The sequence below is a fragment of the Crinia signifera genome, chromosome 8, assembly GCF_055691185.1.
Source record: "Crinia signifera chromosome 8, ASM5569118v1, whole genome shotgun sequence".
Taxonomy (NCBI): Eukaryota; Metazoa; Chordata; class Amphibia; order Anura; family Myobatrachidae; genus Crinia; species Crinia signifera.
Window position 1 is genome coordinate 2801500 of NC_139224.1, and position 13734 is coordinate 2815233.

Below are 13734 nucleotides of genomic sequence, written 5' to 3' on the forward strand. Positions count from 1 at the left end.
CCAGGCGGCACATACCCTTACCCATGCAATGCTCTCCGTGCCCAGATCCTGGTTAAGGTAGCAAGCTGATCGCCACTGTGCAAACTGCAGGCAGAGGTGTCGGGCCACCTTAAGCTGCAGTGTTGCTGTGTAGAGTGGGAGGTTATACAGTAGCACATGGATATGTTACAGCTGTCCTGTCCCTACAGGGATCCCTATGTCCAGACATATTCCACGGGACAGCCCCACTTACTGCACCCGGGAGGATGGCTCTTCCAGGGATCGGAGCAGCCCCACTTACTGCACCCGGGAGGATGGCTCTTCCAGGGATCGGAGCAGCCCCACTTACTGCACCCGGGAGGATGGCTCTTCCAGGGATGGGGCAGCCCCACTTACTGCACCCGGGAGGATGGCTGTTCCAGGGATGGGGCAGCCCCACTTACTGCACCCGGGAGGATGGCTCTTCCAGTGATCGGGGCAGCCCCACTTACTGCACCCGGGAGGATGGTTCATACAAACTCATGGATCACACATCAGGGTCTGGCTGTGCCTATAGTGTAATGATACTCTGCTCAGTGCTGCATGACTGTAGTCGTGGTGTGTGGCATAAAAGGGGTTAAATATGGGACCAGATTCCGGATAAAGGCCAGTAAGCCAGAATTGGCAGCCAAGGGATACCTAGGTGTTGTGGAAATACAAGTCAGAGGCTAGTGGTGTGCTGGGAGTTGTAGTTCCACACCAGCAAATAATGATCACAGGGCATTAGTGAATTATATAAAATAATAATGGGGGGGCATAGAAGGCAGCTATCCAAGGTGTAATATTACCTTCTGGCACCTTAGATATAAAGCATTTTATAAAATGGACACAATTTTCTATTTTTTAAACCGCTATACATATATTATTATTTATACTGTATGTAGACAAATCTATCTGTTATATGTACACAAAGCTATAGATGACTTTTATTATATGTATTCTTTATATGTAGACAAATATATAGATGCTGTTTATATGTAGACAAATCTATATGTGCCCATACACGTTGCGATTATCGGATGCTTTTTGACCTTTTAAGTTCAAAACGCATCGCATGTGGTTATAATCGCTCTGTGTTTCTGCGGGGATGCGATATTGTATAGCACAAAAAGTATGTGTTGTGCAGGCAGTACAGTGTAACATCACTTGTGTAGTACAGTGCGATGCGATGCGATGTACCTAGTAAAAAAAAAGGTAAAAATCGCATCGCACAGTACATCGCATCCCATACAAGTGCCAAAATCGCACAGCACCAATAAAGTACAAAACGCACAGCGCACGCACAAATCGCAGCGTGTATGGGCACCTTCAGGGCGTATATAATATGTAGACAAATCTATGGATGATGTGTACCTGTGTTCTGTGTATCCAAAACTATATTTGAAGAAAATATTAAGAATTCAGTCCAAGTACACATGATTTGATTTGATTTCTTTTAGATATGGATTATTCGACCTGTTCTGAATTTTTTTCTTCTCATTTTCGATTTCTGCTATTTTCTATTTGATTTACTATTAGATCAACACCGGCTTCAGGCAGGAGATGGACATCGATTCAAATGCTGCAGGGAACACAGATTTGCGCTATTATTAGATTACCACTATATAGTCTCGGCTGCCAGGACTATTTTTCCATTTGATTAACACCACACGGGAGTGCGCATTGGGATCGAATCTGCATCGTATGTAGAAAAACCATTGGATTTGCAATTCGATTTTTCTTCTATAACAGTGCATATGTCACGGTGTGTATGCTCTACCAGTCTGATATATCCCTGTGTACATACTGTATGCTGGATGTGCGGTCAGACCGGACAGGGACAAGTGTCCAAATCACAGCATTTATGGTTATCCCAATCTATTGATGCAATAGATTTGCCGCCACAGGCACCAAGTAGGGGACAGAGGCTGTGTGTGGCTAGTGTAATGGCATGATGACACCTCCTGTCATACTGTGACATATGCAGAACAACCACCCACTATTGTGTATAGTCTACAATTATACAACAATATTGTTGCAACCCAGATTCGCCAACTGGGGCAGTTATGTATCAAAGGGAACCATAGATGTAGTCCACAGGTACCAGGGGTGTCCCATCAGTGTGATGCCAAGTAGCTGGGTACCTTGGTAGTAGTGCAGCATGTATATGTATGTATGTGTACAGTATATATATATATATATATATATATATATATATATATATATATATATATATATATGTGTGTGTGTGTGTATATATATATATATATATATATATATATATATATATATATATATATATATATATATATATATATATATATATATATATATGGGAGCTGAGGAGGCGCTGCTGCTGAGTGTCCCCTTTAAGTGGACCCAGGGGCCGCCCCCACATCTCGCGAGACTTGCCCGCGGAGATCTCGCGAGGCCGGGCGGCGGGGCCGCGGATTGGCTCTCGCAGGCTCTGAATGTAAGATGGCGCCCAGGGAGCTGTGAGGCGAAAATAATCTATCCGAGAGGAATACAGCGTCGAGGCGGGCGGAGGGCTCCAGCAGCAGCAGCGGGGCCAGGGCCGCCGGGTGTGAGGTGGCGGAGGACGGAGGAGGTGGCGGCGGCGGGGCCGGAGACGGTGAGGGCTGTGTTCTGGGGACGGGCTGCCTCCAGACAGCGGGGAGGTGAGTGATACGGGCGGGGACCGGGGGGGAGGCCTCAGCTGTCCTATCCGCGTATTATGCCCCCCGGGGCGGGGAGAGCGGAGAACGGACCCCGGAACGGCGGGGTATGGTATACGGTGCGCGCTCCCGACGCCCGCCTGTCACATCGTGGGCGCGCTCACTTTCTCTCTCCGCGCGCTCGCACACAGAGAAAAGCGCGGGATCTGCTAGCGCGCGCCGCCGCGGATCTGCTTTCCTTCGCCGGGGGGCGCGCGCTCCTGTGTAAGGCCGCCGGGGGCGCGCGCTCCTGTGTAAGGCCGCCGGGGGCGCGCGCTCCTGTGTAAGGCCGCCGGGGGCGCGCTTCTAGATGGGCCGCCGGGGGCGCGTTCGGCGGTTGATGGGTGTTATTACGCTGTATTGGTCCGGTGTAGGGTGGCGGGGGGAGGGTGCTTTCACGTGACCGTTTTACAAACACCCCCCTTCCCCCACCCGAATAAGAATAAAAGCCGGGGCTGCCGTCTCCTGTTGTGAGCGCGTCGCCGCGGCAGAGAGGGCGGGGTCAGAGAGAAAGGAGCCGGCGGGGCGGGGCCGGGGTGACAGCGCTGTATGACATCCCCTGTAGCGCTGTCACCCCGGGAGACACGTCACGTGTCACCGCCTCACTACTGACCCCCCCCCCCCCCCCTTATGTGGGTAATACGTGACTATTCCCGGGGGCTGAGGGGCAGCTGTGGGCGGGGGGTCGCCCTGCCCATAATGTATTATTACTCCTATACACAGTGCATTGGTGTTTGCTTTACTACTTGTCGGTGGAACAGAGGAAGGAACCAGGGACTGTATATCTAATGTCAGCCCCTGCTACTGCGGGACTGTGATATGCTGGGCCACCTGTAGGGGAACTACAGCTCCCAGCACAACCCTATAGACTAGAGCCGTCTTACAGGCTGTTACTAAGGCTACAGGGGAACTACAACTCTAGCACAAAGCCTCTCTTACTGACTGCTACTAAGACTACTATAGAACTACAAATCTCAGCATGGCCTGCCAGTCTGAGGTATTTGCAGCAGCTGTGGCACAGTACCAGTCAAAGGCATGCTGAGTCTTCTGTCAGACCTCTGCTCTCTGCTGGGTGACAAGGTTCAGTTCTTATTTTGTCTGTTGGAGTCGGTGCTTAGCTGACTGTTGCACAATAAATAAAACCTAAATATAATGATGTACAAATGTCTCCTCCCCCCATTATGACCACAATATATAGGAGTCACAGCGAATAGGATCCCTGGGGATGTCCACTGAGAAGTGTGCATTATACTATATAAATTAGTTACACTGGAATGTTATATGTGCCATGCTGCAGCCTCCTGGTATAATAATGCCAGTGTGCACGAGCCTCCATTGTAGTATTACACGCAGGCTCGCACCCTGCAGCACAGAGGAATTCCCTGACAGGCAAGGAGGGCGGGCAGCAGATCCCCGGGTTCAGCAGAAGGCCACTGTCTCCAGGTCACTCCTGGCTGTAGCATTAACCCCCTAGTGCCTGCTTAAAGGGCCCCATGTGGCTCCCTTAATTGGTGATATTACAATGAACTTTTCAATAGTCTGCAGTTAACTGATGATAAACTATAAGAGTTCTACATAGGGAACTGTCATGGAGTACCATTCTAATTAGGAAGTTATGTGTTCCTTGTAATATGGATTTGTACCCACATTAAAACTTGTAGAGAGGAATTCAGTTGTCTTTGGGTATCTGTAAGTTATAAGAGCCCAACAGGCGTTAATAAATAGTTTTGGAATGTGATTCACTTCCGTCCATTAACTTTTTTTTTTTTTCCGTCAGGACTTCGGCGTGAGCTATGAATAATTCCCTGGAGAACACCATTTCATTTGAAGAGTATATCCGCATGAAGGCCCGGACGGTCCCGCAGCACAGGATGAAAGAGTTCCTGGATTCCTTGGCTTCCAAAGGGCCTGATGCCTTGCAAGAATTCCATCAGCCCCCAAGCAGCACCATGGTGTATCAGCAGGGCGCTAACTGTATTTACACAGATAGCACGGAAGTGGCCGGATCCCTCCTCGAGCTGGCCTGTCCTGTAACTACAAATGTTCAACAGCAAAACCAACAAGACTCACAAATCCAACCACAGCAGGTCCAGGTGACTGACTGTCCTGTTTTAATTTTCTCTTGTCTTAAGTAGTGTCTCAACAGGGCTTATTTAAATGTGGCATTCTCGAAATATTGGTCCGAGGAGGCAAATATTTTTTAAAGAGAAATCTTTATGTGTTTAGCATTCCAATTCATTAATAGTAAAGCCTGTACACAGTAGGCGGTCCACATCGCCGCCAATGGCGGTGGGGAGGGGTGGCCATGCTGCTTTCTGTTAACGACTTGCTCTGCCGTCTGTACATGCACAGACAGTGGAGGATGGTGGGGATAATAACCCATGGGGACATGTCGTTCGTTGTTGGAGGCAAACACACACACACACACACACACACACATTGGGCTGGGGTAATGTTCTTAGGTCTCTATATTGCACCACGTCATTACATATTTTTAATCCATAGTGTAAAATAATACATTGTTTGCCACATTTAATTTACCTTGTACAACAGGATTTTATGGTTCTTGGTTCGGTAATGTATTATGAAGTCTTCCTACTGTGCTTACTATACCACATGCTTTTATGTCACTTATGAGTGGATTGTAACTAATGTATAAGTGTAACAGGACCTGCTGGACTATAGATCTTACAGCATAGTGTTTATAATTTCATGTTTAGACCCCTCTCAGATTTGTATATGCTAACGCAAAAAGTTTGCTTTCGACAGTGAGTTCCCCATTGTTTCCTCCATAGTCCTTGCAAATTAGACCCCCGTCTGCCACCTTTTTATAATGGGGAAGCCTGGCCTGTAAATTCTATTAGCCAGATGAATATATGCCCAGAGATTTGCAGATGTCTGACGCTTTTAGCTCGCCTCCGAGAGATGTTAGTGGCTGAGTTTCCGTTGTTGATTTCAGATTCCCGAAGCGCTCATCAGGCCTTGGATTCTCCACCCTGCCCCTCAGCTGAATCGAATCAACCTCTCCCCCGAGGGGTCGCAGGACTCTGGTATTTCAGAAGATTTGTTGGTCAGTTTCCCTAAGACAGTGCAATAGTAACATATATTTCTGCAACAAAAGGTGGCTTTTTCCTCCAAGTGAAACCTCCCTTAGCTGTTCTAGTCTGTAACCAATTCCCCAGATTAGTGCTGCCATGATGGCTGAGGATAGTGCCAGTTTCCCTGGCATTGATGTATGTTCTGCAGAATACCTGGCGGTATTTTGGGGTACAGATGCATCAAACTGACGTGAATAAAGCCACCCCTCTTCTACACATGGAGGCAGCTGACCATGTCCAGGAATGTAGCCTATCGATTCATGCGATAACCGCGATGTGAACAACGCACGGAGTTACCGATGAATCTATAAGCTGTACTGGCACTAATATCGGCTGCATTATTACAGTGTACAAGATCCCTGCATATAATTGTGAATTGGTTGAGGTCTTGGCTTGATGATAGTGGGGCTCTCCCACTTTATTTGTGGGTGACTGTATCTAGATATAATGGAAACACAATGCAGCGCCGTGCTCACTGTAATGGGGTTGTTAATGATGGTTCTCTCCAACGTGAATATAGGTTTCCAAGGTAAGTGATGTAACCTGAGGGAGGTCATGAAATTTAGGCTGCAGCGGGGGAAATGTTTTTCATTTGTTCTCAAGGGGGTTGAAAATGTATTTTTTTTTTACTGTTGTATCTTCTGTAGGTGTGCTGAGAATTAGACCAGCCTTAATTTCCATCAGTAGACTACCTGGTGACTTCTGACGTAGGACAGGACATTAAGGACCGGACAGCATATTCCTTACACTATGTTATGTCCGGCGTTGTGACAACGTCGCTTTGTGCCGTAATGTGCATCGCTGGGACAGCGCAGCCCCCCCGCTATATAATGTGCATCACTGTGACCGCGTAGCCCCCACGCTATATAATGTGCATCACTGTGACAGCGCAGCCCCCACGCTGTATAATGTGCATCACTGTGACCGCGCAGCCCCCACACTGTATAATGTGCATCGCTGGGACAGCGCAGCCCCCACGCTGTATGTGCATCGCTGGGACAGCGCAGCCCCCCCGCTATATAATGTGCATCACTGTGACCGCGTAGCCCCCACGCTATATAATGTGCATCACTGTGACAGCGCAGCCCCCACTCTATATAATGTGCATCGCTGTGACGGCGCAGCCCCCACGCTGTATAATGTGCATCACTGTGACCGCGCAGCCCCCACACTGTATAATGTGCATCGCTGGGACAGCGCAGCCCCCACGCTATATAATGTGCATCACTGTGACCGCACAGCCCCCACGCTATATAATGTGCATCACTGTGACAGCGCAGCCCCCACGCTGTATAATGTGCATCACTGTGACCGCGCAGCCCCCACACTATATAATGTGCATCGCTGGGACAGCCTAGCCCCCAAGCTATATAATGTGCATCGCTGTGACCGCGCAGCCCCCACGCTATATAATGTGCATCGCTGTAACCGCACAGCCCCCACGCTATATAATGTGCATCGCTGTGACAGCGCAGCCCCAACGCTGTATAATGTGCATCACTGTGACCGCGCAGCCCCCACGCTGTATAATGTGCATCGCTGGGACAGCGCAGCCCCCACGCTGTATAATGTGCATCGCTGGGACAGCGCAGCCCCCTCGCTGTATAATTGCATCGCTGGGACAGCGCAGCCCCCATGCTGTATAATGTGCATCGCTGGGACAGCGCAGCCCCCACGCTATATAATGTGCATCGCTGGGACAGCGCAGCCCCCACGCTGTATAATGTGCATCGCTGGGACAGCGCAGCCCCCTCGCTGTATAATTGCATCGCTGGGACAGCGCAGCCCCCATGCTGTATAATGTGCATCGCTGGGACAGCGCAGCCCCCACGCTATATAATGTGCATCGCTGGGACAGCGCAGCCCCCACGCTATATAATGTGCATCGCTGGGACAGCGCAGCCCCCACGCTATATAATGTGCATCGCTGGGACAGCGCAGCCCCCACGCTATATAATGTGCATCGCTGGGACAGCGCAGACCCCACGCTATATAATGTGCATCGCTGGGGCCTGGTAGCCCCCACGCTGTATAATGTGCATCGCTGTGACCGCGCAGCCCCCACGCTATATAATGTGCATCACTGGGACAGCGCAGACCCCACGCTATATAATGTGCATCGCTGGGGCCGGGTAGCCCCCACGCTGTATAATGTGCATCGCTGGGACAGCGTAGCCCCACGCTGTAATGTGCAGCCCCCCACTTCCTCTCGTGTTACCTCGCTCATCAATCCTTGCCCAGTTCTTTATTTCTGTGGGTGGTCACTGATAAAAGCCGTGTAGTGACCGTGGAATGTCCCACCTGTAATATGGAGGATTTATGGCGAATGTCCTTTTTTCCCGTTAGTAGGTTCCCAGTTATTGCCAACATGAGCCAGTAGCTGCTTAGCCTCTTATTTGGGGTGAGGTGTACAGTTATTTGCTTTGGGTTTCCCATGGGATTGTATAATATGTGAAATGTTCTATCCATGGTCCAGCATATACTCCCCTTATATCCCAGGCCGGCTCTGAGACCAGCTGCCATTTATGTCATGATTCCATATTTCTGGATACCTGCTTCCCATTCTTAGGCTTTGATATTGTTGCATTCTGCCAACGATAGAGAAAACCCGAGATCCTAATCCTTCCTTAAGGTATTCTCTCCATAGCATTGCATAGATCTTACTACAGCTACAGGTTTATTAACTACTACATTCCCGTCCATTGGTTACTGTCATATGGCAGCTCCGTTCTGTACTGTGCAGTGAGAGGTTTTCCGACATCTGTCCCTCATACGATGATGCTGTGCTTCATATTCGTATAGGAAATAATGGAAGCGGTCAGCAGCAGAGATGGTAAAACGTTCATAATAAAAAGGATGTGGGTTGGAGCGATATTGTACGTATTTATCCTAGTTCTTCTGTGTGATGGACTAACATCGCCACAACACAGTAATGTTCTGTATTACTGAGATCACTTGGGAACCAGCGTATGCTGCTTTCATTATGCATTTCTGCTTATAGGTTTTACGTTGGTGTTTGCTAATGAGAATCTTGTTAAATCTCCAGAAATAAAACGTGCACTGTAATATTGGTAGTAAGTACAGAGCTTGTATATATTACTATTAAGTTCCGTTCATTTGTCACACAGGTGCAGCAGTCGCCCCAGCAGGTCACAGGTCAACAACTTTCCCCACAGCTCAATGTCCACCAGTCTAACGAACAGCCCATCCAAGTGCAAGTCCAGATCCAGGGCTCGTCTCAAAGTCAGCAAAGTGCACAGACGCAGTCCCTACAAAGCCCCAGCCCCTCACAGCAACTCTCTAACTCCCAGTTACAGGTGCAGCAGATGCAGCAGGAGGATCACATCCAGCACCAGCAGATGCTGGTGTCAGGACAGTCGGTGGGTGGTGGTATTCAGATACAGACAGTGGGAGCTCTTTCACCACCACCCCAGCAGCAAGGTTCTCCCAGGGACGGAGAGCGGCGCTCTAGCACTTCAAACGTCCTTCAACCTGTAAAGAAACGGAAGGTGGACATGCCCATCACTTTGTCGTATGCAATTTCCGGGCAGCCGCTCGCAGCTGTCCTGGCAATCCCACAAGGCCAGCAGCAAAGTTACGTATCTCTGAGGCCAGACTTGCTGACCGTGGACAGCGCCCATCTTTACGGGGCCACAGGCACCATTACAAGCCCAACAGGAGAGACTTGGACCATCCCGGTTTACTCTGCAAACACTCGCAGTGACTTACAACAGCAGAACATAACCCACATTGCCATCCCACAAGAGGCCTACAATACCGTCCATGTAACAGGCTCTCCCACCACCGTGACCGCCGTAAAGTTAGAGGATGACAAGGACAAAATGGGGAAAAATACACACGAGGAAGTGGTTCAGACTCTGGCAAACTCCCTGTTCCCGGCTCAGTTTATGAATGGGAATATCCACATTCCAGTGGCCGTACAGGCGGTGACGGGGGCATATCAGAACACTGCACAGACTGTCCACATATGGGACCCACAGCAGCAGACCACGCTACACGAGCACATACAGCAGCAGCAGCATCAGCTACAGGTAAGTTGCCCAGTTATCAGAAGCTACGTACTCTAGTAGGACAGCCCTTAGGTCTTGTTTCACAGGTCTTCTCCTTTTTATATTCCTCTATAAAACCCTGGTGACTATAATATATATCACTGTATTGCAGTATACTCCCTGTGATACATGTGTAGAGACAGTGTCATATTTTTCTGTGATACATTGTAGCTTGCACCTGATTGGTTGACCAGCACAGTATTTACAAATTAGTACAGTGGTCTTCCCAGAAATTTTTCCCAGCCTGGTGGCATCAAGAAGTGGACAGATGGGGTCTTCGTAAAAAAATCCTGACCTTATATTGTTTTAAACTTGTTGTTTGAATGCTAAGTAGCTCCCAGATGCTGCCCTAACTGTCTGACACCAGCTCCCAGAGTATAATACACAGGTAGACACTGATAATGTATTCACTGCTGCTCAGTCAGGTGACTGTTCCCGGGGAGGTATCGCAGTCCTGCACCCATGTCACGGAGTCTGTCCCCTGACAGCCGTCACTTTCACCAATTACACCTTGATGCAGACGGACAGTGATTCCGGACGGAGCACCTGAAGATTATGTGACGCTGACCTCGGCATAGTTCGGATGTGTCCGTCCCATGATCTTTGTGTTGGGAGGTCTGTCCGGAATCAACGTCTGCCTGCAACAAGGTCTAATTGGTCAGAGTGGCGGCTGTCAGGGGACTGTCTGAAAACTTAAGCCTGGGGAGGACACTGTCTGAAGAACTGTACAGAAGATCAATCCTGCAATACAGTGTATATCCAATAATCTGATCTTCTGACAGATATGATCTATCCATTCTTTATCAGCAGCCCATAGACGGGCTGTAACTATTGGCTTGCTTTACAGGTATTGCTGTCCTACTTATTTGGACTCCAGGATGGATCACTCGGGTGCTGGTCGCTACCTTTTGGGAGATCATTTCAGCACAGTAATGCACATTTAATGAGGTGTAGCTCATGTACTAATCTCCCACTGCGGTGGCTATCCATATGCAGGAGTTCTACATTCATGTGTATAGAGATCCGGCATATTGTATATTCACTGCTTCTTCTGACCAGTGTGTTCCCTATAGGGATATGCTGTACATTCTCTCATGGCCTGACATTTGTGTAGTCTACTACTCAGTGATTCACAAGTGTATTCCAATGCTTTCATTCCCTGCAGTCCTACAGGAGTAACCAAGGGGCTTATTCTAGTTCACTCTTTCTGACGAAATCCTTCTTATATGGACAAAACCATGTGCACTGCAGGTGGGGCAGATGTAACATGTGCAGAGAGAATTAGATTTGGGTGGGGTTCAAAGTGAGATCTATATTGCAGTGTAAAAATAAAGCAGTCAGTATTTACCCTGCACAGAAACAAAATAACTCACCCAAATCTAATTCTCTCTGCACATGTTACATCTGCCCCCCCTGCAGTGCACATGGTTTTGTCAATCTAAGAAGGATTTTGTCAGAAAGAGTGAACTAGAATAAGGGCCTAAGTGTTTCTTAAAGCGAATGTGCCAACACACAAAACCTAAATTGTGCTGCGTCTCCCTGTATCCGGAGGGTCTCCATTCTTGTGTCTGATACCTGAGGTTATATGTAATAGCCGGCGAGAAGCTTTCATGAGTCTAGCTGCAATCCTTTATACATCTGCCCCTGGCCGGTGACGCTGTGTAAATCATTGCCTCGTTCAGTATCCGCACAGATTTGCCAGTGGCCCCTGTTCCCGCTATCTGATTGTTCTTACACAGTTCACTTTGGAATCCCCTTTAGATCATTGAGTTTTATGGGTCTTGTTGGTTTTCCCCTAGTGCTTCATATTCTCACTTACGAGGCTATTGCTTCGGAATATGTGCGTTTGTTTTTATTTTCACCAATCAGTGCGTTTTTGTTTTGTAATCTTGAACCAAGTGTTTGCCGCACTAATAAGTGCATCATTCGGGGTAACCGGGTTTTTTTTGTATGCTCTGTGTCTACAGGTAGCATCTGTACAAACAGGCGCCCGATGAAGTAATTCAATTGTTTCCCTGTGCGGGCGCCTAAAAGTACTGGATTAAGGGCCTTATTCTGGTTCACTCTGAGGCAAATTCCTTCTCAAAACCATGTGCACTGCAGGGGGGTGGGGGGGGCAGATGTAACAGGTGCAGAGAGAATTAGATTTGGGTGAGTTATTTTGTTTCTGTGCAGGGAAAATACTGACTGCATGATTTTACACTTCAATATAGATCTCACTTTGAAGAAAAACCCCACCCAAATCTTATTCTTTCTGCACAAGTTACATCTGCCCCACCTGCAGTGCACATGGTTTTGTCCAGTTGAGAAGAAATTTGCCTCTGAGAGTGAACCAGAATAAGGCCCTAAGTCATGCAAATCTGCTAAACCCCACTAAAGAAGTGGGTAGTGCGGCCAAGACACAGACTTGTCACATATACACATCATTGCACCTCATGAGGCTACGAGAAGAAATGTCACACAATGGAGTTGCTTGGTCTATCTCTCCCAATTGTTAGCTGCAGAGCGATTGAATCGCTCCCTATGGACAGAGTGCACGAGCTGCCAGTAGGGATCTGTACGGTCCCCTCTCCCCTTGTGTTAGTGCCTACAAGCCATAAGTCTGCCCATACGGTTCTGTACTGTCAGGGAGAGCAAGTCCTCAGGGGGATATATTAGGGCAAGTCTGTGTTACTAGGATCAGGATCATTTATAGGAGACTTAGTGGATGGGGGCGAAGACAAAAGGTCCATACGGAGTAGTTGACGTGAGCGCTAGTGTCTGTTTGGTGTCAATTTCAGCACGTGGACTCCAAATCAGTCCCATACCCTCACATGGGCCCGGTGCCTCGCTCCGCTACTGCTGTGCTAACCGTACCCCCGCATGGGCCCGGTGCCTCGCTCCGCTACTGCTGTGCTAACCGTACCCCCGCATGGGCCCGGTGCCTCGCTCCGCTACTGCTGTGCTAACCGTACCCCCGCATGGGCCCGGTGCCTCGCTCCGCTACTGCTGTGCTAACCGTACCCCCGCATGGGCCCGGTGCCTCGCTCCGCTACTGCTGTGCTAACCGTACCCTCACATGGGCACTGTGCCTCGCTCCGCTACTGCTGTGCTAACCGTACCCTCGCATGGGCCCGGTGCCTCGCTCCGCTACTGCTGTGCTAACCGTACCCTCACATGGGCCCGGTGCCTCGCTCCGCTACTGCTGTGCTAACCGTACCCTCACATGGGCCCGGTGCCTCGCTCCGCTACTGCTGTGCTAACCGTACCCCCGCATGGGCCCGGTGCCTCGCTCCGCTACTGCTGTGCTAACCGTACCCCCGCATGGGCCCGGTGCCTCGCTCCGCTACTGCTGTGCTAACCGTACCCCCGCATGGGCCCGGTGCCTCGCTCCGCTACTGCTGTGCTAACCGTACCCCCGCATGGGCCCGGTGCCTCGCTCCGCTACTGCTGTGCTAACCGTACCCTCACATGGGCCCGGTGCCTCGCTCCGCTACTGCTGTGCTAACCGTACCCTCACATGGGCCCGGTGCCTCGCTCCGCTACTGCTGTGCTAACCGTACCCTCACATGGGCACTGTGCCTCGCTCCGCTACTGCTGTGCTAACCGTACCCCCGCATGGGCCCGGTGCCTCGCTCCGCTACTGCTGTGCTAACCGTACCCTCACATGGGCCCGGTGCCTCGCTCCGCTACTGCTGTGCTAACCGTACCCTCACATGGGCACTGTGCCTCGCTCCGCTACTGCTGTGCTAACCGTACTCTCGCATGGGCCCGGTGCCTCGCTCCGCTACTGCTGTGCTAACCGTACCCCCGCATGGGCACTGTGCCTCGCTCCACTACTGCTGTGCTAACCGTACCCCCGCATGGGCCCGGTGC

General features: G+C 49.8%; 1 protein-coding gene across 6 annotated transcripts in view; it reads left to right on the forward strand.

Annotated features, from left to right (window-relative positions):
- The first annotated feature begins 2450 nt into the window (after positions 1–2450).
- QRICH1 (glutamine rich 1) overlaps positions 2451–13734 on the forward strand; it is a 50228-nt gene continuing 38944 nt past the window's right edge. The window contains exons 1-4 of one of the 6 annotated variants that reach the window (XM_083155571.1): positions 2451–2470; positions 4489–4804; positions 5671–5781; positions 8938–9861. In XM_083155571.1, coding sequence (XP_083011697.1) covers positions 4505–4804; positions 5671–5781; positions 8938–9861 — 1335 coding nt within the window. In that variant the 5' untranslated portion in view covers positions 2451–2470; positions 4489–4504. The other 5 variants (XM_083155567.1, XM_083155570.1, XM_083155568.1 and 2 more) reach the window with 5 other exon arrangements.